General features: G+C 37.7%; 1 protein-coding gene across 1 annotated transcript; it reads right to left on the minus strand.

Annotated features, from left to right (window-relative positions):
* Window positions 1-2,020: 2,020 nt before the first annotated feature.
* mbip (MAP3K12 binding inhibitory protein 1) lies at window positions 2,021-7,778 on the minus strand (the record flags this gene model as incomplete). The annotated part of the gene is made up of 9 exons (XM_079174310.1): window positions 2,021-2,335; window positions 2,426-2,464; window positions 4,464-4,561; window positions 4,759-4,917; window positions 5,363-5,428; window positions 5,796-5,892; window positions 6,461-6,670; window positions 6,856-6,972; window positions 7,659-7,778. 9 exons carry the CDS (start codon window positions 7,776-7,778, stop codon window positions 2,228-2,230), a joined length of 1,014 nt encoding a protein of 337 aa, XP_079030436.1. The 3' UTR covers window positions 2,021-2,227.
* Window positions 7,779-26,809: the final 19,031 nt, after the last annotated feature.

Below are 26,809 nucleotides of genomic sequence, written 5' to 3' on the forward strand. Positions count from 1 at the left end.
ATTTTTTTTATTATGAAAGACAGACATAAGTTAATGTTTAGGGTTAACCATAAAACAACATGGCCATGATCCAGCTAACTGTCATTATGTCATCAGCCTGCACTGTTACAAGTTTGGGCTTAAGGAGCTATTGCTCTGATGACTCCATGTACAGAACGGAGCCCTGGTTCACTCATAAAAAGTCAAAAGAGAAACATCACGATCGTTGCCTCAGCCGCTTGCTCAGTAAAAGCTTTATGCGAAAACCTTTTATCAACATGTCACAGCGTCAAACACAGCAGCGTCCCATTTAATGCTGGTTTGTTGGGTCTCCAATATGTTTTCCAAACAGAGTTGCAGTAATCAGGTCATTTGTTATAATGACAACCATTATCGTCTCACAGCAGTCAGGCAGATAAATCAGGTGCTCTCAGATTCATCTCAATTACACACATGCATGAACGCACACACACACACACACACTACCAGCATTAGAGATCAAAGATGAACATTTTAAATGCATTTTATATCAGATTTGTTTACTTCATTTTAATGTGAAGTTCAGACTACTGTATCATCTATTAGAACTGAAACAATTGTCAGAAAATGACGTATACTACATAACCATACTATGATCTCCTGTATCTGTCCTTGTGACAGCAGAGCTGGATGAGTCTGTAGGAGAAAGTGCTCCGCTGTACCGGCAGTAGGTGGTGGAGAGGGTGGTCCGGGTTATCCAATATGGATAGTAGTTTCTTCAGTGTCCTCCTCTCCACCACCTGTTCCACAGTGCCCAGTTTGCAGCCAATGATGGAGACGGCCTTCTTGTCCAGTTTGTTGAGTCTGTTGGTGTCTCCGGCTCCAATGCTGCTCCCCCCAGCAGACTACGGAGATGTACAGTGCACTCACTGGCCACAACAGACTGGTAGAACATCTCCAACATCTTGCTGCACACATTGAAAGATCAAAGTTTCCTTCAGAAAAAGAGTCGACTCAGCCCCTTCTTGTACACAGCGTTGCTGTTGGTCTGTTGTGGATGGAGACACCCAGGCACTTGTACTCCTCCACCATGTCCACATCCTCTCCCAGAACTCTCAGCGGTTGTGGAGCCGTCGTCCTCCTCCTGAAGTTGACCACCATCTCTCTGGTCTTGGCCACGTTAATTCATGCTATACTATGACGTTTTTCGACATACTATCCTATGACTTTTTATATTTTTTCAACATGCTATTCAATGACATTTATGACATTTTTCGACGTGTCATACTATGACAATTATCAACATGCTATACTATGACTTTTGTCGACATACAATACTGACTTTGACGTTTTCACGACATTATATACTATCATTTTCAACATACTATGACTTTTTATGACGTTTTTTTCCACATATTTTACTATGACATTTTTACTAAATATTTTCCAACACACTATATTATGACTTTGACATACTACAGTTTTTTATGACGTAATGTACTATGGCTATTCAAATTTTTTTTTTACATTTTCATGAAATACTTTTATAACAAACGACACTATACAGACTACACTGTTTTGACATTTTCATGAGATACTTTACTATGAACTTTTCATGACATACTATACTGTGTTTTTTCACATACTATATATACACACAATACTGTGACTTTTTTTGACTTCATTATGACATACTACGCTTTCCCATTATTATGACAAAATATACTATGAAATTTTATGACATACTATGACCTTTTCTTTGAAACTATAGCTTTGTTTTTTATGGCATACTATATACTACTCCCTTTTTTGATATTACATTTTTCTTTTTATATTTTTATGACATACTACACCGATTTATTCATATGATACTATACTAGGACCGTTGTAGTAAACTGCAGTAAAATTAAAATAAATAAAAGGTTTTCCAAAGGGAATCTGGTTCTTGGAAACACTTCCACTTTTGTTCACAGGGAGCGCCAAACTCAACACAAAATTAAAGTTCCTTATAGTAGCTTTAGGCTCATGATTAAGTTACAAGTCCAGTTTTCCAAGGAAAAGATATCTTTATTTAAAGTAACAAATACATCTCAGTCAACTACAAAAGCTACTTTGTGAAATACATTTTTTGCCCATGAAATGAAGCTCATATTAAATGTTTTTTTGCTTGCATATTGTGAGAACGGTACTAATGAAGAAGTCAGAAACACAAAAAGAAACCAATAATGCATTAATATACAGTGTGTTTGGAGTGTTGTTTGTGGGGATGTTACAGTGGACACTCTGTTCCATATCCCGGCCCGAATTCATTCACCCTCTTCAGTAGTGCAGCTTTCACTGCACTGATCTTCTCATCCAGCTCAGTAAGACTACAGGCCTGAAGGACAAAGTGAGTAAAAAGTGATCAATCGATCGAAAAAGGTTCGATTTACAATGTTCAGTGAAAGGAAACAAAGCAGCTACTAACCTGAGCAGGGGATGTCTTTTGTCGTTTGTGGAGGTGACCCTACAAAAAACAAAAACACAAGTACACATTAGACCTTTTTAATTAGTAAAATGTCTAAACTGTCTCCAGCCTTGAGAAGCATACTGAGGTACTGGTCTGTTGCCATTCTTACTTTGCCTCGAGGACTGAAAGGAGACAGAGACACAGTGCAATGGAAAGACGTTTTGAAAGAAAACCAATGTGGGTTTGGAATTTCCTAATATCCACTTCATGAAATACAAAGAGGTGAACTTTTATAAGCAAAAAACAGCAGACGGCATACACAATATGTATTCATCAAATTGTAAGGTTATTTTTTACGTTAATCTGCCTTTATTGGCTATTTTGACAATAGTTGGAGATGTTTAACATGGGAATTGAAATAACACGGGTACATCATCTTATGAATGTCTGTGCTCTAAGAAACGTGTTTTTACTTTCAACTTTAAAACCTTGTGGAATTGTTTATTTTTAATTTGTTGCAAAAACTGTTGAGGAGCTTCCTTAACTGTTCAGTGTTAAATTGTTGATCCTGAAATATTGGGCAAACTGTGTGCAGCTCTTCAGCAAACACCAAACTACAGTATTTTCAGAAATTGCCAAAAAAAAAAAAGAGGGAAAAAAAAAGTGGTACTCTGAATATAAAAGACCCCATCAGTTTATTCAAAGACACTCGACATCTCTGGCTCTGCTCACACAACCATGCAGTGAGTCAAAAGCAGATGGAGAGCAGCATACTCACAGAAGCAGCGTGCTGTGCTGAGAGACACCAGTGTGAAGAGACATGCAGCATCTTAAGCACACGCTGGACAGACATCGTCAAGACAGGAAATCAAGAGTCGGTTTTTCTCTGCTGAAGTCGGTCGGGTTTGTATATGAAGTCTAATGTATTACTTTCTGTCATGTTTTGAGTCTTTCCAAAAACCACGGTGTAGTAAAAAGAAGTCATTTCCCGAGTGAGCCGTCGGCAGTGACCTAAAAGTTCGGGTAAATCTAACCACGAGCATTTTTGATTCAAATCAGCTTAAGTGTAACTCGAGGAGGGAAACGTGTTGAAGTATCAGGGCATATGAGAGGAAACTCCATTAGCATCAGCGACAAACTCCTCTCAGTAAGTAGATTTCATTTTGAAATGATTTTGCCTACTGCAAACCAATATTCTACATGCTAATTTAGGCATCCTACACATTAAATGCCAAAGTGACTGACAGCGTGTGAAATGGATGAATTCTGAATGCAAAATTCTGTGGTTCTCTCAAAGTAACAGAAACAAGAGGGAACAAACTTACAGGTACCGTGTTGATTCTTTTAACCATTAGTGTTGTCTTTTCCTGGTTTTAAAGGCTGCATTTCAGTTTTCTTTACATTTTCTGAACTTACCAGTCTGTTGTATTATTTGTCTTGTCCCACTTAGTTACTGATGATATTTTATCAAGAAACTCATTGTGTAAATATTGTGTGAAAGCACCGATGGGCAACCATAACATATCGTCACAAAATCGATATTTGATTTTCTTCAAATCGCCCAGCAGAGTTTTTAATCAGAGCATTCTACATATTGTGTAGAACTCAAGAATATGACCGCTGTATATAATAAGTTATGTTAAATCCCTATAAATGTGTAACGGACTGGGAAAAAATATCTCTAAAACTTCAAGAAGCAGAAATCAACTAACTATCTAGTCATTGCACTGTGGAGTGATTTAATCTGACCACGTTTTACACACACACACGTACACACACACACACACACGTTCATTGAGCATGTGTCTGCCATCAATTTAATGTAAGAGGTCTATTAACTGTTAAAAGTCTGGCTGGCAAAACAATCAGAGCTCCAGAGTTCCAATGTATGGAGAAGAAGAGTATACCTATGACTTCTAGTAACTTGATTATATGTGTGCTAATTAAGTCAAACAGAAAATGATAAACAGCACACTAGCACAAAAGGCCTTCGTATGAACACTGACTCATAATTATCAAGTGCCTTTCCCGTGTCCATTTCAAAGCCAGGACTCACCGTGGACTGAAAGTACTCTGGTGAGAGTCCCTCTAGCTCCAAGATACGATCCTCCAGCTTCTTTAGTCTCTGGTAGACACTCAGTGGGACTGGGCCAGCTGGAGAACAAACACTTGTTGAAAAGGGTTTGAATATTGATCATTTCACATGACAAAATCAACATGTGTAGTCGAGGATTACAAGTAAGTGTAAAAGAGAGGTAGGGTAAAAAACAACAACTTTAAAGAGTATCTGTAATGATATACGACACTTATAACATACAGTGAGACACAGTGTGTGTTTGTCCTTCTCTGACCTGTTGGGAGTTTCAGGTGAGTCTCGATGTTGTGAAGTCGTTCTTCTATGGCTGCGTTTCCACAGTCTCTCGCCATCGGCAACCTCAGCTGCTCCCCAGCCTCTGCTTGGCCTCCCCCACTACGTGTCTGGGGCCCGTAAGTGTTTACAACCCGCGTAACTAGCCGGTCAAGGTACAGAATTAATAATATTAACCACAGACGAGTTAACAGTGTGGTCTACGGTCATTCACAAAGCATGCAGATGTACAAAGGGCTCTCACAAAATACTTGACATTTGTTAGCAGTTTAGATTATTTTGATAAATGTGATAAATCTGTTGGTGCTTTAAATATTAAATATGTTTAATGAGTTCTTGCATCAAGCGGACTCAAAACCACATTTTGTCATGATAAGGTGATAACTGTAGAGTGACATGTAAACTTGATATTTATCAAACCAAAAATAATAAACATTTCTTATCATTTGTCAAGTCAAGGATTATGGACCTATGACTATTTCAAAATAATGTGTGAAATTTCAAAAAGTTATGGTGACAGCTTGTAAAAATAAAGCTGTTAGGAACTGTCACATTGATATTTGTGGTGAATATATATATTTGCTTACCTTTCACGTGGCTTTTGAAACCTGGATATGGAGTGAAAACGGCCTCTGTTCTGGCACAGCTGTTTTCTACAGAAGAGAAAATGTAATTAAAAAATATTTTTTGAATGTCAATAAAAATGTTAACAAAAAGTGATAAACATTTTATATACATTTCTTACATTTTTATTAGCATTAGTGTGTCCTGATTTCTATAACTGGCGTCTCACACAGGCTTTGAATTTTAAAAAGATTTCTCTGTCTCGTGTTTTTCTGGACTTAGCTGGTTGTGTTTTAAGGCCGAGTGCGTTAGCTACTTCAGCCCCACTCTTGGAGCGGTTCAGCCTGACCTCTCGCCTGTGGAAATCAGCTCTCTCCCAAACATTGGCAATCTGTGTGCAGGCTCCCTCTCCACCATGCCCCCCCCCCCCCCCCCAAACCTCTTTCCAATTCTCACCCTGATTGCAGTCGATCACGTTGCAAAATTCGCGTACATTGTTTTCATTGATCTCCATTTGCTTGCGTTCCATAAATGCAGATATTCTTCGCTCAATCTAGGGTTACAAAGGAGAGACAACACAGATAATGAGACGCAAAGGACGGATGAGCTATTGATAGGTGTCAAGAATGCAATCAGTTTGTTTTTTTTTGCCTCGGTAAGTGTAATGATCTGGGGCAAACGGAAATTTACGTTACATGGAATGAGAAATGTAGTGGGGAATTACTCCAGGTAGCCAAAAAAGTTGAACTGCTTGCCATCATCACATGATGGAATATGAATACTGTTTGCTTGGCTACCAAAATAAATGCACAACAGAATGGGGCCTCTTGTCCTTCATCCACATGCAATCTCAGAGTAATGAGCATCCACTTCATAATCCATCAAGGACCTGGCCCTCTCTCAAAGCCCTCCAGCAATGTGGTCTGCTCTACCCAACCACAGCACTGAAGGACCCCTTATTCTCTGCTGAATTCGGCTTATCAGATCTCCATCAAACATTTGCTTCACTGCGGCACGTCAAGCAATTACTTATGATTATTCATTTGCTTGACAGGGACTGAGAGAGGGCACTAAACATGTCACTGCCAGAACAGCTGACAGATCTGCTGACGGAGACTAACCTCTGACTTCCTGGCTCTGATCTGAACCATGACATCATCCGCCGCCGACTCGCTCTCTGCATCCTCTGGGCTTGGAGGACGGTGCTCAGACGGCGCAGTCCACTGCTCTTTGAGTGACGACGAGGTGACGGCGTCAACCGATGTGTCGTCTTTTGCAGATAATGTATCGCGGTGAGCCTCCACCAGTGTCTTTAAGCTTTCTGATACGGCCTAAGAAATGATTGCATCAAAGCACAAAATATGATGAAATACCCTACTAACAAGCATAACATGGTATGATACATTAAAACACATAAATAATGATGTATTGGTCATCAATTGAAAAGTAATTCAGCAAAACCTTTTAGTGTTACCACGATGAAATCATGCAATTTAACAAAATGTGGCCACTTTACCTGTAATTGAGTGACATGCTCCTGCAAACAGTTGAACACACGAGCATCTGGAGATGACGGTAGATCCACAGCATCGAAGCTGACTTCTATTCTCAGAGCAGCGTCACTTAATTTGAGCTTAATTTAAAAAAAGAAAAACACACACACACACAAATTAAGGCTACACTGCCCTAGACATTAGTGTGAAGCAGATTCAGTGTTTAACATAATTATAGGTTACTTAGTTGATTAGTCGTTGAGCTGATAATAAACCAGCAGCTATTTTTTTTAAGCCATTAAAATTAGGGTTAAATACTGGTACCAGCTTTTTCAATGTGCAGTATTAAGTTGTAGGTTATTTCTGCTATATCATTTTTAATTGAATACCTTTGGGTTGTGGACTGTTTGGTCAGACAAAACAATTTGAAAACATAATATAGTTGCTGCTTTCTATTGTTATTCTTGATTAAAAGGGAAAGAACTGTAGTAGATATCACATAATGTACTGAATAATTCCAGCAGATGTACAAACCACATGAACATAATTTATATAGCTCACATGTTGAATACGGGTTGCCGGGGTGAGAAGGGAAGAGCTATGTATGTGACGATGACAATAGAGTTGAAGTGATTTTTCTTAAATTGGTGCTTTGATCTACGTCTTAAACCCGCTATGAGCAGTCGCTCAAAATGACTGTTCACCACCTAAGCAGTGCTGCTACACTGGGATGCTAAAAACATTAGCATGTAGCTAGCTCATTAACTACACGAACGGAAAGAAACGTCTCTCGGTGCTACTTCGGGCTCAAACAATGTCAACCAACCTCTTTCCCGAAGTCTGACAACAGCGTCAATATCGCACATATGCAGTCCCTGTAGCTAGACAATTTACTGGATTCATTAGGAGGAGCGTGGTTTCCACTCAGCTTCATTGTCTCCGCCATTGCAGTCGAACGGCCGAAGGAGATGCTCTTGTACCGGCTGCACAGTGCTGCCCGCTGATTGGTTGGAATGAGACCGCGTGAGCGCAGGAGAGGCTGCACGCATGCGTGCACTAACACAACCGCTGATGTGTGGGCAGTTGTTCAGAATTGATAATAGAGTATACCACTTATTACTTTATGTTTAGTTTCATATAATGCGGTTTAATAGTAATTCATTACATTTCATTTGTCTCTCTTCGGCGTGGGTCTTAATCTTTTAATCTTTATTTATTTATTATTTCTGTTTCTATAATTAACTTTATCTGCAAATGTTTCTTTACAATTGTTAATAGGAATGCTCACTTTTAATATCTTTATTTTTTACTTATTTAGTGTAAAATTATTATTATTTAATGTTGTAGAGAGAAAGATATTGATGCAAGCCTGCAGACAGAATATCCTTAGGGAGAAGTTGAAGTGTTAAAATACTTCACACTTGAAATATTAACAGCAAAATGTAATTAAAAATCAAACATAAAAGTATTCCTTAATGCACAAGTGTTGCTGTATGACATATATTTCAATATATTAGATTAGTCGTATTTATATCCTTATATCTTATAGTAATAGCACCACATGGAACAAATCACCAGAGAATTAAAGTTGTGCCTTATTTCTGACCACCTTAAAGAGTAAGCTTAAATTCCTATTATCAAAGTCATGTTTATCACTTTTATTGGTTTTTAGTTCCTTTTTTTCTTTTGTTTCTGTCTCTCTTTTTTCCATTTGTGTATCGCCTCTGAATTTGTTCATCATATTTTATTTCATTCACGGTTTTAAATTGAGCTTTTACTGCATTACATGCAAGTAAACTCATGTATGAATTGACCTACATTAATAAATTAGATTAGCTTGCCCTTAAAAAATAGAAATAAAAATAAATGCAGGATATTGCAGGTATGATTAAGAGAGGCTTCAGCAGAATAATGCCACTTTGTTCTCATTAAGAGCTAAAAAAAAAAGGCTCACTGGTACATGGCTCGTATAGATCACAGCACTAAAGCCTTTCAGTAATTGGTGGAATACAAAAAAGAAAATGATCTTGCAGCTGTACTCACTCAAATGACCATAATTATATATGTCTAGGATAAAACTTAAATAGCTAAAGTACATCATATCGCTGAGGATTTTCACTCTAAATTATAGCTGCATTATATTATATGTTACATTTGCTTTTCAAACAGGAGGAGGAATGGTCAGTTAATTATAAGAACATTGTCCCACGGAGCACAGCGGTCTGTGCAGCAGGGCATTGGAATGGGAAAATGGCCACAATGGTGGATTTTTCTGAGTTGATTGACTGTGGGAAAATCTCCCTCCTCTATTCAGAAATGTTCCCCTTCTTTTCATATAATGAGGAGAGAGACTGATGAAGGCAACAACAGTAAAAGAACAATTATAGGCGATGAGAAAGCACAGCCACTCAGAACTCAATAATTCTCTCTAGAAGGGTTAATCATTTTAGGAAGGGGTCTGAAGACCAGCCTTTTAGTTAATTTCTCTGGCGTGATATCCCCCCCACCCCCCCAAAAAAGAAAAAAAAACAGGAAGGGAGCTGTAACACTTGACATGGTTTGACATGCTGAGCCATTGCTGAATGTTCCCACACAGCAAGGAGCTAAGAAATAATAAAAAAACTGCTCATTTAATTTGCCTGACTGCAGGCAGAGCTGTGATGATTTTTCTTTTCTTTAAACTAGCAGGAAATGTGATTTAAGGTGCGTAGAGAGTTACAGTAGGTTAATTGAACTTTTTCCTTTTTACAAAATTTGAGTTTTGCAGACAATAACATGCAGTCTTTGAATGTTTAGAAAGAACTTGATGTGGTTGAAAGTGAAAAACGACTGGTGGAAGCAAGTAAAATGAATCTTTAACTTGAATAAAACCACCTGTAGTACACTATAAAAACATTAAATTACAAGTGAAAGTCCAACATTCTCAAATAAAAGTATAGATGTATTGGCGACAACAAGTATCCAGAAATAAAAGTATTCATAATGCCGAATGGGTCCTGTCAGTTATGTATTCTATTTTTTTATTTTTATAGTTGCAACAATATACCATGACAAATACTAGTTTAGTGGGATTGGAAGTATTTAATCATCATATCTGCTTGAGAGGTTTTGAGATGCATGTAGGTGCATTTTTAAATATTTAACCTCATGACATTGAACCACAAGAGAATTAAGTGGTTTTCAAAGACAAACAATGTCCGTAAAATCTTGTTATAGTGTGTAATACACATTATAAACTACTTAACATTTTTACATAGGAGGGTGATACCTTTGTGGTTTTCTATTTAAGTGGAAAATGTTCTACTTTGGCAAACAAGAATGCAGTCTTGGCATGGTGTTAAACAAGAAACGAGGTGCTGGTGGTAGAGGAAAGCAAGTGAAGAGGGATTGTTGCTGCCTCTTGCCTTCGTCAGATCAGCCACCTGCAGGAAAATAAAAAAGGTCTGCTTTTGAGCCTGTCTGCTCCAAAGCAGCAGATGATGTTGACAGAGCATGAGACAGAGTAAAGGCCAGACGGGAGGGTCAGGAGAAAGAGGGAGCACAATGTAGAGAGGCAAGTGGATTGCAGTGGGAAGGTTTTTGTCTCGTTGAACTGAGAGGGGAATAATTAAATGTATTCCTCTCTTGTGGCCTTGAGACTGAGCTCCCCATGGCAGCTGAACATGTAGAAATGTTGCTTTTACTAACTATCGACCAATGCTTTTACCAACCATCTTTTATCATGTGATGGGAACAACTTGTTTACCACGAATAAGGACAAAACCACAGTGGATAAAATGCTGAATGTTGAATGCCTGTTTATAGAGTGCTGCAGGGATGAGGTATTTTTTTTACCGCCTTTTTTCTTTAAGACATGTAAAAGCTTCAAAATTAATGAGCGTTATTTACTAATGTATTTGTATCGTTGCAAAATGTTAAAACACCTTAAGCTTGTGTCAACCACAGACCTTAGTCAAGACATCTAACCTATTAAAAAAACCCACTGACTTTCAGACGAACCGGAGGTGAACAAAATGCTAAGTCATTTCCGGGTATTCGGACTCATGCACTTTATGTCATTATTCAGTGTATAACAAGACTGAAGGTCTACAACCGTGCTACCAGCTCTGAGAGGCTATAGCCTACTTTGGCATGGCGCTGCTTTGAGCTAAAAACGTTTGCATGCTAACATGCTGATAATTACCATGTTCATCGTTAGCGTGCGGAAGCAGACGGGATTGTTATATTAGTATTGCAGGTATTTTGTTAGAAATTAAAGTATTGGAGAGATGTTAAGTTTAGGGATCCCAAAGTTATTACAGTTCATCCTCTGGGAAACATGAATATTTGTTTCAAATTTCATGGCAATCCATCCGATAGTAAGCTAATCGCTAATAAGCACCAAACACAAAGTAAGCCTCAGTGGAGGCTGATGTGAATGTCATTTGTTTGGTCACAAATCTAATGTATTGGCCAAATTCTGACCTGCTGATGGTTGAGGGAAAAGTTAATGGATCAGCAAAGTTGATCTCAATCTTTCACACGCCATCATCAAAGTCAATATATTCATCCACTGGAGACCGTGAAGGCCTTTACAGAACTTCATGATAATCTATCCAGTTGTTGATATATTTCAGAGTGCACCAAAGTGGTGGACCGACTGACCAACAGACAACAGATCAACATTGCTATCTATCGCTAAAGACACACTGACCAAAGCCAGACAAACAAAATGGACTGTTTTTGTGTCTCATACAGAGGCAAACCCAGCTCCACCAGACTCTCAGTGAGTTAATGTGATGGGGAAATCACCACTCTTCTGTGCAATGCAGTCTCCACTGAAAGTTAGCCACAGGAGTAGGCATGCAGGTTATTTTCTTTAAGCCACTTCCAACTTTGAAGAGCATTAATGATATGGACAAAGCACTAAAGATCCTCATACAGGTATTAGCTGGCTTTTACCGCAGCACACTGCTGTTCCTGACACATTTACAATCAGCAAGAGGAAGATGCACTAACACTTCAGCCTTCCATATGCAACCCCTTAATCAGTTTAATACATGTTCCCTTGCACATATTGACAGATTCAAGAGGTCTCTTTCATGACTTATGTTCAGATGGTTTCCATTACATGGCTTTGATGGTAATTTTTTGTTCATACCATATCTGACACATTATAAGACTGGCAAAAATAACTGGTGACATAACACAAGTCAGCACAAGTGCTTTTCATAACTTTCATCAGCAGACAAAGTTTGATGTTTCGAATTTTCTTTTTTTTTCTTAGCACTTTAAGAACTTGAACTTTTCATCCATGTTGACTCAAAAGATATAAGGTTCAAAGTTAATTTTTGACCTTGGTTGAGAAAACCACTGAAATCCTCACTGATGCATTAACATATAAGCAGCAGTTTAATGTTGGAGCTGGTTGAGGTGGAGCTAAGTTTTATATACTGTCAGCTAGTTGCATTGGATATTGATCACCTTATATATTACAATGCAACCTCATAGATTAAATAGTTGTATTTTGTGAAATGATCATCTATTTTGTTTTATTGTCAGTTAATCGCGTGACGCGCCATTCGTCATTTCTATATTAACAAAAGGTGAGATAATATGTACTGTGATGAAACGGGAGACAGACAAAGTTAGCAATCAGCTGGTGAAGATAGTGCCGCATTAAGCAGCTAAAGAAACAGATACTTCCCTTAAGGAATGGGTGGAAACCAAAACAGAGCCAAAAGGAGAGCGATATTGGACTATCAACGGGGAACACAACTCTCAATGGATGCTACTGTTGCTCTCTGTCTGCTGGATGTGCAAGGCAACTGCTCGCTAACAAGTTCCTCCTTTGAAAGTCTAATTTAAATTTAGTACAGATATAGTGGGTATAGCTATTATTTAAATGGAGTAAATAGCACAATATTCACTTCAATTACATAGTGGAGTAGAAGTATAAAGTTGCAGAAGTAAAAGTCAAATAAACGGAGTAAAAAGCACAACATTTCCTTTAATAATGTTGTGGAGCAGAAATATCAAATTGCAGGACTGAAAGTACAAATTGTAAAGAAAAAATATGCATGTGCGTAGTTAGTTAACTCATCCTTCAGTAAGGAATGACCAAGTTACTGGTGACTAGTTAGTCCTCCCTGCAGCTGAGGTGGGAACCAGCGGAGCCTAAATGGCCGAAGTGAAGTGCAGTGAGTCAGAGTGCTTCAATCACTCTGCAGTCTTTCCCTGAGTGGCTGTATGTTGATAGTTCCCTTGTTATTACATCCTCAGTCAGAGCTATGGAGAAGCATCTGAAACATGGCTCTCTGCCAGAGCCAGATATACCGATCAAAACATGAGATAAATGAAAGAAAACAAATCAGAAATGAATGTGATGTTGTTGGGAGCAGCAGCAGAAGTCTCAGCAGAAGCACTGAATGTTCAAAAGGGCTGCAAATAAAATGTTGGTGAGGTAGGCACCATTTTTGGCAGTGTAGTCCAAAAGTATTAGCAGGCCTATGTACTTATGCAAAAGAGTATCCAAAGTAGAAGTAGGCTACTCTGTGCAGCAGAATAGCCAGAGTACTATATTATATACAGTTGGATTATTTTTGATAATTTACTGTGTAAACAGCATTTTAGCCGGTTATGGAGCTCATTTTAATTACAGTAGTTTATGTGCTGCTTGGTATAAAAAAAAAGCATTGTGATTTTATAAGCTGTTCATATGTTTTTTATTTCAAAGTTTGATCAACGAAGTAATTAATGACTCTATTGGTAACACTTTACTTTATCGCCCGTCTTTATAATATATATATAAACATAGAGTAAACAGTTTATTACACAATGCGATGTTGTTGTAAGCAGATTTTATGATATTTACATTTTTTATGATTTTATAGTATTATTAACAATTATAACTTCTCCTATGAAGACATATTTTATATAATTGCTAATCTGTTATGATATAATGTCATCAATTATCTGTTTATATACTGGTATTCAGTTATGGACACGCAAGAGTTCCCATTTAATTTGCATGTACTAATCATAAAACCTAAATGTTTCAAATTAATATAGTGGAGAAAAAAGTACAATATTTGCTTCTGAAATGTAGTTTAGTGGAAGCACACAGTAAAATGAAAATCGTAAGTCAAGTACATCAAATTAAGTGCAGTACTTGAGCAAATGTACTTAGTGACTTTCCACCTCAGGTACTTGGAGTATAAATTGAGCCAAATTCTTATGAATCCTATGTATTTAATAAAGTTGTATCAGACAACCTGTCTCACCTCAGTCTGTAAATGTGTCTCCCAGAGGCGCTATCCTCCCACTCCCACAGCCCACACTTCCTCATTTCATGACACCATCCCTGCCCCCACCTTCAGCCGACTGCACCTGTCACCTGGGGGCCTCTTCCTACATTCAGGATCAATTTACATAACCTCATTTAGCAGTTCACAAATCAGAGCCATTAAGAGCTACTAACAGGAACCAAGGGTTCTAATTTAGCTTGCCTTTCACAGTGGGAAAATTGTTCAGTTCAGGCTTACAAATAAAGATCCAGGTCTTGGCTTTGATTGTTGATTGTGATGGTAAATGTACAGATGATTAGAACAGATTTCCCCCCTGTATTGATTTCCTGCCAAAACACAGCAGGCACTGGTCCTGCACTGGGAAACCATTGTAGGTGTTTCGCGTTTGCTGCAGACATTGATTTTTACATATCTTAAGGTATTTAAGGGATATTAAAATGATAAAACCGCAGTGGCAAGGTGCTGCAAAATATAAAATAAAGAAACGTTAAGATGATCTATCAATCGTTTATTGTTGGCCAGTGTTATTTACTATGCCAAAAAGACATGTTTCCAATTGAAACATTACATTCTGACAATTTCAGAAATACTATCCAGGGAATCAAATAAAAGATTTCATAATTAATTCAATATAACAAGTTATTTACAATTACTTAACATACTGTGGTCTTTGATCTCTCTATGCACATGAGAAAGTATCCCAAAAATGACAGCCATCCAGCCAGCAAATCATTTGAAGGATTTTCTCAAGGCTTAAATGCCTTTATTTACATTTGTGTGGCAACGTGACAGTAGCAAAACCAATTCAGGGAGCCGTGAATAGCTGAAGTCAAGAGCTGAAAAATTATTTTCAATCTGCATTCAATTTGGCAAAGATGGGGCTCATAGAATAAAGAGGCTGATTCAAATTTCCACTTGTTCACCACTAAACTTGGTAGTATGGCATTGTGAACATGTGCTTTTGGGGGGCATTTTTGGGGGAGCAATGTTTAATTAATCAACAAATCAGTGCTCTTCTCACTGGTGTTCCAGACGCATATGTTTGCACTTCAGGCTGTAGGATAAGGAGGACGCTCTGCATGAGATGCCACCAGCCGCCTACAGATTTTGTCTGCTGTTATTTCCAAATGTGATTGCATAACATCAGTCATCAGCGGGCAGATAAGAGCTGCGATAACAGTAGGCTCATGGATGGCAAGGTTTGGAGGATATGCGCTGAAAGACCCAGACGCATGCATTGACTGCATAAAAGCTTTGGGGGTCAAGTCTCACAAAAATGAAAATGTTTATGAGGTGTGATTCAGTAAAGTGGCCCTGTCCAGCTCTGGCCCAGCTCGATTTTAGTCGTTTCACTTGAGGATAATTTATTACAAGTGTGCAGAGCAGGTCTATGTGGGGGTTGGGATTCAGCAGAATGGTGCTTGAAAATGCTATAGCAACCAACAAGAGGTTGTGGGCCTTTGGTAAAAGCAACTCTGATTGTGTAAAAAAAGGAGATAAGATATACTGATCATGACGACGGAACATGACATTTTAACACAACACTCGGTTAAACAACAGAGTGCAGGCTTTTTTTATAAGCAAGTAGGCAGTCCAAAACAAATGAGTGTGAATATAAGTGTTACATAAATTGCTTTGAAGTGATAACAAATGGACAACGTGGAGTTTTTACGCTGTTTAAACGGACTCAGACATGACTCTCAGGCTTATTTGAGATGAATACAGATAGTTTAACAGATGAGCTGCTTGCCTCAAAATCATGTTGCTCTAAAAAGTCCCAGATTGAGATTAAATGCTTTAAAAAAATGGACTTGGACCCCAGCCAGTGTCTTGTCCATCACTCCCTAAAGAAGGACAAGGGGGAGACAACTGTTGTTGCTGTGTAGCCTAGACGAATTACTTTTAATGAACATGTAATTAATGGAAATAGACTCAACGTTTTCAAAGCAAACAACGATTCTAATTGATTTGCATTTCCCCTTTTTTTGGGCCGCTCCGATTCCCTTTGTCCGGCGTCTCTATTGATTACCCGCTATGTGTATCGCTCCGCATGTGTTTTCCTTCATTAAGAGATAACGGGATCCTGACTACTCCCATCCCTGGGTTTAATGTTGCTTAATGTCTACTTTGTTCCCGTGTCATGTCGGAGGGCAGCGAGGATAATGAGAGAGTGGGTGGGCCGTGATTGGCTTGCAGTAAGGCAATAGTGTTTAGGACACCGGCTGCAAGGGGATCAGTGGAGAGGTTAGAAAAGCAGAACCTTTAGGGCTGGCTGAGACGCAGCATGTGGCCTCCGAGTCCGATTCACTCTCACTTAGGCTGCTGTTTTCTGTTAAACTGTCATTTTACTATCAACTCCTCACACCCCTTTATTGAGCTGCCTGTCAGCGTCCCTGAGACGTCTGCTATAGACGTTTTAATAGTAAGTGTTTAACATAAATGTGCCTCCATGCAGCCTATAGCTGCTCTTTGGGGATTAGGATACAACCCCTTATTCTGTCGATTTCCGTTCATTTAGCCTGTAAATTGACCAAGTAAGAAATCACCGGAATAACATACAGTGACAATTGGCCTAAAAAGAGAACTACCGCGTTGAGAACCGAATTGCATGTTAGCTAATTGTTAATTTAAGCGGCTCGCAGTGGCTAATTATGTCGGCACGGCCAAGCCATTTGCATGATGGACCAGCCACCTGCCTGAAGGCGCTGCCAGGGCAAACTATGTAATTACTGAACAGCAGTGGGGCAATTTTTGACTGTCGCCCCTTTTGTGTGACATGAATTCCTCGTAATGACATATTTCATTACGGGGCCAAATATCACCCCTCCTCCTGGTTGGTGAACAAAACACGGAGGTCTCAACAGGTCCTAATATACAGGACCTATTTACATCCACCGCCACCCTGTGTTTTTATTAACCTGTAGTTATATGCGCCTTTACTGTGAGTTAAATGTGCCTTTTCTCAGCTCAGCTCATATGTGTTGCTCGTGTTAAAATGGGCCTGGCCTTTTCTTAGTGATTGCAGCCTGAACTCATTAAGCTGTCAAATGTCTAGCCTTTTGGATCTTGATTGCTTATTGTGTAGCAACATACAAGGATTTTTTTTTAGCCTGCACAGAGACATACCCCTCTTTTCACTCACACAGAAGAATGGACTGACTGGTGAACCATTTTGGGTGGTTTGCTCAAGTATCCCTTTGCAGGGAGAATGTGTTCAGTTGTATTATTTACTTATTTGAACAATAACAAAAGTTATTATTATTATTATTATTTCATTTTAATCATGTAGCCTATTATGCTAATTGACCTAAACAAATAAAGAAGAAATATGTAACTGAATATTGATGTTATAGTGACTTTTCAGGGTTTACGCACACAGAAATATCACTGTAGTATTTTTCATAATATTCTCCTAATCATTCTTTATCATATATTTAGATTAGCTCCCATAAAGTGGTCACTAGTCTGCGAGGATCCACACAAAAACAACAACAAAAATGATAGACTATATATGAAAACAAACAAAACTGTCACAAATGTTACAATACAGCAAGAATGAAATTAACATATGTGAGATTCAGCTTTTTTGACTTTTTGAAAGAAAATACTTTTGACTCTTTAATCTACAACCCAGTAAATTGGGTTTAGTGACCTGTTCAACTGATATCCCATCTAGACGAACTGAGTGCAGTAGCATTAGCAAGAACATTGCTACCACCAAACACAATACATACAGTTTTGATAGTGTTTTGGTAGTTTTGGTGGCATCATTTTGTTAAAGCACAAATTCGTTCATTCTCACCCATTTAATATTGGTATTTAATTCAACATGATTCTCTCTCAGCGCCAAGAATGTTGGTGAAGCGCAGAACCAAGTTAAGTCGTCTGCATATAAAAATATATCCTCATTTTAAAAAACATATATTAAATCATATAAAAAATGTAAAATAAAAGAGGACCCAAGCAACTCCCTTGTGGAACACCGGCAGTTATCTTTTTGCTCTCAGAAAAACTGCTATTAGAAAATTCCTGCTGTGATCTAGAGCTCTAACTCTTCATCAAGGCAAGAGCTAAAGGTGGACACACACAAAATATAAGCTTGTCAATTACAATAAAATATAATAAATCCAAGAGAACAGCCCCAACTAGTTTCCTGACAACCATATGTGTTAATCATTAATGAGTTGTAGCACTGCTGTAGCCCTGGTCCATAAGTGTGCTTTGCTTTTGTAAGGTTTCCATTTATACTAACATAATTCAACATTTGATTAAAAATGGTCTTACTCAGCAAAGGGAGTAACTGCCTTCTGGTTAACTTGATCAAATGCAAAACAATCTACATGTGTTATATAGTGAACAATGTTGGATGATTAGTTAATAACATCTGATTGCATGCATACGATAATATATGAGCACCCTGGCTTTGTCCTTTGAAGGATCACCAACCCAGGGTGCACTACTGCACTTGAGAGACCTTTTTCTAAGAGGAAAAGCGATGAAATTATGGTCACAGCTAATCTTAGTGAAAATATGATTAATACGGATTGAAATATGACCATCGTCCATGCTTACAGAAATGATTGTACTAAGTCACAACCTGGGTAAGCTCGCAACTTTAATAGTTCAAATTCAGTTACTAAGAACAAAGATATCTCCTTTACCTTAAGTAGAAGTAGCAATACTACACTGTAAAAAAATCTTCGTTACAAGTAAAAGTCCTGCTTTTTCATTTACTTACTCAAAAGCAAGGACATACTTAAATAACCAAAGAAGTAAAAGGAGACATTGTGCAGAAGGATTACAATTGGATCATTATTAGTGACGTACATGAATGTTGTACTTTTAATTTAACTATTGCTTCTAATTTGAGTCTAGTTTAATCTGTGGATATATGTAATATATCATATAATGTGTTTTGTTTGTAATCTTAATTTGTAAAGTGTACTACAGCCTTAAAATGCATGTTGTGCCGTAATGAAGTACAATATTTTTCTCTTAAATCTAATGAAGTAGAAGTAGAAAGCACTGCTCTTAATATTGCTTCACATACATTTAATGTGAAATAGTCTTTCTTTCTAAAAAGGTATGATATAATCTTATATCTTAAGTGCCCTCGTGTTTATGGTATGCAGATCAATTTAAATTCACATTAGGTCTTGCCATTTGAAAGGGATAGCCTTGGACTATTCAGACTTTCATCAAATGGAGACGTTATTGCTGCAGGCCTCCAGAGCGAGCAGCGAGCAGCGGGACCCGGGTCGGTCTGGAGGGTTTGGTGTTAACGGGGTTAGTGATGGCTCGTTGGTTTCTAAAGGACTCCTGCTGGTACTGTACACAGACATGACAACTCAGCTTTAGTCCGCTCTCCTTTAATTGGCATGTTTAACGGGCGCACTCACACACACACACACACACACAAGAATACAAATACACACACACATTCTTGAAATTATATCCTTGCGAGCACCCTCTATATAGTCTCTTATTAAAAGCAACCCAAGATATTTTATGTAACCTGTATTCCACTTGAACAAAACTGTGTTAAAGATACATTTACTGAAGTTGGGTTTATGCTGTTGGTGTTTGGGGTGAAAAAAAATATGCTTTTGAAAGAATTAAAAACAGATGAAGACGGCTGTTGGTTTTTTTGCAGGAAATACAAAAGTTTGCACCGATTTAGGCCAATATGGGTTTCATGAGGTGGGAACACTGCAGTATTTATACAGTAAGTGGAATGGGTTGATTGAGATGCATGAAAGCAGGCTTGCTGAAGGCCATTTTTTGAGGGATAAAGAAACTAATGGACCATCAGTAATATTAGTTGGTTCGGGTAAAAATGTTTTTTATCCTGATGTAAGGACATTTGTTTGGATTTGGACTAAACCAAAATGTGAAGGACAGGGAAATGCAGGCAACTTAATGCTTCATTAATCTTCATGAGACTAAAATCTGGTAAACAGGGTGCATTAACAAACAGTGGATTGCCCCGTCTTGTTGTTAAACCCATGATTTGTACGTTGTTGCTGCCTGATGCTCGTCATAACACAAAGTTCAATACAGACATTAACTTAAACTCAGGCAGAGTTTATGAAGAGACCATATTAGCTGTTGCCTTCATGTTACCCTGCATGGTTCTAATCCTAATTTTGATCTTTCAGATCTTTCAAACTCAGATTGCGACGTCTAAGGACAAAACAGAAACATTGAACTGAACAATGACAATGAACACAATTGTATTAGCTTTAGTTTAGAGTAAAATAGCCAATCAACAACTGATTGAAAGGGTTTGACTATCTCTTCCAACACTATCTGACCTCACTGATATGACTTTATACATAAATGATAATTATTGTCTTCATTTGAGGTGCACATTTCCAGTCAAATAAATAACATATGTTTAAGTAGCCTTATGTTTTTAATAATGTTGACCCAAATAAACTCACAACTGATTTGTAAGTATCTGTGCTCTTGTTTTTACTTCGTTTGAACCAATGGGAGGCTATGCTCTATCCTCAAAACAGCCCAACACAACAACATTGTGTTTCAGAGGAGGCCATGCTAGCCCTGTATTTAGCAAGCCTATGATCTACCAACTTAAACTCTACAATTCTTTAAAGGAATGTGCATTCATGGTTTTAGTTAAAATCTTTTTTTACCATTCAAGTTTGTGCATAAAAATGTTTAGGATGAAGAAATATTGTGCAAACTTACTCGGTTTGAGTCTGAATATCATTAGAGGTCTCCTTTGGGACAAAGGACTGTGTTGATGGGAAGAGTAATTGTTCTGGGTATTTTTTGTTGTAGATGTTAATTTTCTTACTTTCTAGTTCGTAACCAAATCATCTTAGGACAATTAATCTCGAATGATATCAATGCTATAATAAAGATGGCATGCTAAAATGCTGACGATATGACCGCCATGGTTGTGTTTCTTATGAAAACACAAAAAGACCAATTTTTCTTAACGACCTGTTTTTAAGGCACCAAGAGTTTCTGCCACGGTTAAAAGATCTAAACGTTTTTCAGTATACAGTCTGTGTCACTTGTAGTGGGCCTGTGATCCACTTAATGTGGTGCCACAGGGATCAGTTGGTGGATCAGTTGTTTTCTGTTGTGGTTCCATCTTTACTCTTGGTTTTGTTTCTTGATTTTATGTAATGTAAATCAACTTTTAAAAAGTGACATTTGTAAGCACCAAATCTCCTTTAAAGACACAGTGAAATGAAAAATGTATTTTCCATTATCTAGTCCAGCCTTGATGACTCATCTTGAATTTGAGGGTGGTTTGTAAATGTATCCAGCTAACAATGGCGACCATACAAAACCATACCTGACCATTAGCTCGTGGGTAGAGCAATATGTTAAGAGGTGTGTGGATTTCCAATCCAATCACATTTTAGGACTTGATTTAAATCAGTCTCAGCTAAACCCCTGCACTTGATTTGAATCAGAAATACATCACATGACTGAAGTTTAGGGCACTCTAACCTCTGTTTCACTGTGACTTCAAACTCTATGCAGATAATACCCTCCTTAAAACCTGATTCTGAAATTATACTGTCTGGCCTTCAAAACTCCCAAAGCAGATGGAAAAACAGCTGTAGGTGGTTTATTAGCTGATTGAGCAGAAGGGGTTAGAAAACTAATTCAGTTATTTTGAAATGAGAAACACAATTACATCAAAATCAGAGTAAAGATGAATATTCTTCAAAAGAATGTCAGAGTTATTTTTGTCATTTCAGGCTTTTGGTTTTACTTGAAATAATCAGGAAAAGGTAAAAGAGTTAGGAACAGTTAAATTACATCAGGTGTGCTACAATTTTGCACATACAATTAAGTAATTATCCATCATTAACCCGCAGGAGGACTTTATACCTGATGGTTATGGGCTAAAATCTCCAAGAATTTGCTTTAATATTTGAGTTACTACTATATATTACAATATATATATATATATATATATATATATATATATATATATATATATATATATATATATATATATATATTTATATATATATATTTCTTATATTCTTTTACCATCATTGTGAATATTAAAGAAACCGCTCAGCATCAAGTCTGAAGGATGCATGATCAACCCCTACAGCAGTCTCAGTCTTCCTGTAGACGTTAAAATCCTGCTGTCCAGTATCATTTCGTGAAAGGCCTGTCATATCAAACCGATAAACAGATCTATTTACAAGTTTTCTGTCTTTTGTGGGGGGAGGGCTAAGCATGAAGTCCACTGTTGAGTATTGAATTGTGAAAGCTTGTGATTTGTGCCGTTTCTCCGCCCCAGCAGTATTATTGAAATGATGATAAATTGCAGCCAGCCCCAGAGACGTTTTATTCGAAAGAAACAAAGCCAAATGAATACCGAAGATGTATAAAATGCGCTTTGTTCATCAGAGGGAGGGAGGGAGAAAGGACTCCACTCAGCGAGCTCTGAATGCTGCATTTCATGCCTGCAACAATTATGCTGAAAGGTCAAGTATTACAGCATCTTGTGCTCCGCTTTGCATGCAAAGTATTTCAGCTCACAAATGACCCTCGTTTGCGCTCTTTTAACAATGGCTTGAAGAACCAGATAAACGTAGGACAATTAAAGATTTTTGCTGCTAGCTGACAATAACATTTACCAAAGGGGGTGATTGCAGTTGCTGAGTAATTGTCCTATTTGTGATGCACATGAATGCTTTGGCCATGCTGCAATGAAATGTTTAAGAACTTAAGAAAGAGGAACGAGAACGGATGTGGTTTAAAATAAGAAAAAGTATAGGCTATTATTTTTGTATTCTCTAAACAAGGTTATAAGAAGACTGCCTTGGGAAAAAATGAGTTTCTGGTTATGCAAAAAAAATAATGTATTCATTTTATTATAGGTAAAATCATAATCAAACTAACGCATTATACACATATCTCGTCTCTGTGCTGATTCTCTGTGTATTTCAGCACCATGGACAGCACCCAGGTCCGCCTCTTCCATCTTCCACAAAAAATAATTAACAAAATAGACATAACACAAAAAAACTATAAATGATTTAAAACTATAAGAAGTCTTAAATTCACTGCCATCTGTTTTCAATTTGTATTAGATTTGTCTGTTTTCAGGGCTTCAATACTTAATCACAGCGCCGTGTTGATGACACTCACTTCTGCGTGATATCCTCATATAATCACCAATAGGAATATATTTCCGAAAATCACACTTGGTACGTTCGCTTCAAAGATATCAACGAAAGCAAGGTTGTTTTGTATTTATTGTATTATTCTTAATATTTTACTTTTGTTAGTTCATTTGTTGTCAGTGGATATCTAAAGTGTATCATTGATGTTTTATTCAGTCTTAGAAATGTAAGCTTGAAAACTATAGACTCTTGTTTTGGATGAGCCAATCATTGGTACTGCACACATATCCATCCTCGAGTGATTAAATAATATAAATTATGCAGTATCCTGAGAGTGTGAAATGTACTTCATGTGTACACCGACTCCTCCAAACTGCAGGTAACATTTTACAACATTTCCCTGAAACACTGAAAAGATATCTGCAATTTAGCATTTTCGTTTAGAAAAAATATATAATTTTGAACATGATAACATAACCATTTTTTTTTTGTTTAATTTTTAAAACCCGTCAATTAAAAATCGTATTGCATTCTTTATAACGATGTGCTTTGCTTTCACTTGTCGACGCCACTGTAAAGATACAAATCAACTATCGTGGAATGTATTGCTGCCACCATTTTAAAACGCACACACGTTTGATATCCCCTTAAACTGTAAATTCAGTTTTAAAAAAGCCACTGATACACGAAACAGCATTTATGGATGCTACATATCATCCAAAAGTGATACTGAAGCTAAACAGGCGAATAAAATTCAACAGCTTAGTCGCTAACTCAAATATGATTACCTTGAGATTAGGGACTAATTGCTCGGGGTTCATGGAGACCAGCCCACCATAAAGCCAGGAGGACTTGGGGAGTTGCACTGTGGGTTTCTACAAAAGAGAGCGATGAGAGCACACACGCTTCCAACAAGTCGTTCTCAACAGCTACAAGCTGCGCACAAAGACCACACACCGCGCCAAAGACATGTTAATGTAATCCCAAAGTTCTCACTTTTCTCCCGAACAAAACCAGCTCTGCAAAATGCCGAATAGAAGATAGTTTCTGATGCTGGTAAGATTTCACTTAAAAGTCTCCAAAAGGGCTTTTTGGGAGGATTGCCTGGTGGCCTAAAATTGCTGCTGCTGCCTTAAAGGGATACACACAAAATAGAAAAGGTTGCTTTCCTATTTGGTGGGAAATCGCATCTTCTATAAAGTTCGATGTGCTTAAAAATACTTTTTTTAAAGTTACATGACCGAAAATAAAAGTGAAAGTGGCCTGAAATTATTCACTCGAGTAAAATAGTCACTTCAAATGCTGATAGGCCCTAGTAGGTTACACTTTATACAAATCATAATGTGAGCAGAAATGAGCTGCTGAGACAAAGTCATAATGCCAAAGATTTGAGTTTTTCTTTAAGATTTCTTCAAAAGAGGAACATATTTAACATAAAAATAAGGATAATCGTATTTACAACATAGTATCTTATAGTTATGGATGAAGATGCAGATGGGCAAGAAGTCCACTATACAAATCAGTGATCCCATCTAAAAGTCAGGTATTAGAAGAGAAACAGGAGTCAGGACCAAACGAGGCGGCTTTTGAAAACATGCACCTTAAACTTTTGTATTTGTAGCCTAACTAACTGTTGCAATTGTGGTAACTGTTTTTTAGGGGGCAATGGGACAAACAGCTGGGTCAAACGATTCAGGGCTATTTCCCTTCTTATTCTAAACTTGAATTAAGAACTCCAAAACAAGTCGTGTTTTGGTGAAATAAAGATGATGCAGGTTCGGATAGGCCATATCGCCTACAAATAGCTCACGCGCATACAAAATTGTGCCATGTCCAGGACTATTATCTCAAAACAACCGATAACCACCCAGAAATCATTGTAGGCTTCAAAACGTATTAAATGAAACGATGGAAGCCTTTTTGGGGGGAAATCAAGACAAACATTTGGACCAGAAAAAAAAGAAAAAAGGTCAATAAATATAAATTCATTGAGGTTGGATTGCATCTTATTCAGACCAAAACTATGTGAAATTACAGCTATAGGAGCTGTGACAACACTGGATTGACAGCAACTTATTTCAGCCGTAATCGAAAATCACCCATCGTTACCTCCGTCGCTGAGCAACCACCCTGTTTACTGTTAATACCTATAGCGCTATTAGGTGGCGGGAGAATAGTCCCTAATGATTATTATAGCTTTTATTTACAGAGCCTATAATTTAGAGGAAAAAAGGAAAAAATACTGGTCGTGTGTTTTCATTATTGCGGCCATTAAAAAAAAAGCACTGGGAGGTATAGACACCCTAAAACACAGTCTAATCTTTAAAGAAATGTTTGGGCTGGTTTGCTATTGACACCGGGCACAAACAGCCTTTCGCCGTTTCCTTTCAATACCCCTGATTGATTATTGAGAAACCTGCTGATAGCTCCCGCGCCGACATTTCGGCCTCGCGAGTTATTTGAGGAGAACACCGCGCTGTTTGGTCAGGGATTTCATCGATAAGCTTTTCTTTGAGCAGCGTTCGCGTTTGATGTTGTGGAGCCGAAAAGACCTCACCTTTCTGACTCACACAGTCAAACACAAGAGAAAGAGAAAAGAAACAGCTCATAAAGGGTCCGTTTACTCTGCAGGGCACGCTTGTGTGAGCTTTAGCCTGTAACGATAAGCCAGAGCCGGTGTGATTTGTCAGAGAATAAAGAGGAAAAATAGGCTCATGTCAGAATAAGAGCCCGCGTGTTGATAAAGTATTTAGTCCTGTCAGTTTGCCAAAAATTAACCTATTTAACGGATTTATTTTCTCACAATAAGCCCAAGAATTAATAGATTTCTTTAAAAAATGTCAAAACCACCCATATTAGAAAACGAGCAAATAATAATATATTCAGACCGTACTGGTTTCATTTTTGCTCTATACTGACTTTTTCCCAAAAGGAATATTTCCGCCATTTAACACCGCATATGTTGACATATTTCACAAAAAAAGCTTAACTTTCTTGTTTCCATAATTTATTAATAGGACTGTTTTGTAGTAAGTCAAATATCTATATAAGTTACAAAGAAATAAAACGTACAAATACCAATGAAACGACAACAAACTGGCAATAGCGTCAAAAACTTTGTACAACAGATAGCTAAAATTCAAACCTTTTACAGAAATATACAAGCTAGATCTACGGCTTACATTAAATTCTATATAAATCAGAGTCATGTGTGTTTCTGAGGGGGAATATAACAGCATCCATATACAACAGTTTCCCTGTTCAGGTTCACTTTGCCCGAACTACTGCGGCCTATCTGACTGCTGATTCGCCTTTTGTCTCAATATAATTTACATAAATAAATCCCAAGACTTCCGCAGTTTCATGGTCAAAAGTGTTTTTCCTCTTCCTTCCTTCCTTCCTTCCATATGAGTCACACTTCCTTCCAAAAAAGGTGAAAATTCAAGAAGAGCGTTGCCGACTTCACTCGGCTCTTGTTCAGATGCGCAAATTTACAGTAAAAATATGTCTTTTTTTCTTCTTCTTTCAATATAAGAATTGGTTTAAATAGCCGGCGCCTCTTG

The sequence above is a fragment of the Pholis gunnellus genome (assembly GCF_910591455.1).
Source record: "Pholis gunnellus genome assembly, chromosome: 15".
Classification (NCBI taxonomy): Eukaryota; Metazoa; Chordata; class Actinopteri; order Perciformes; family Pholidae; genus Pholis; species Pholis gunnellus.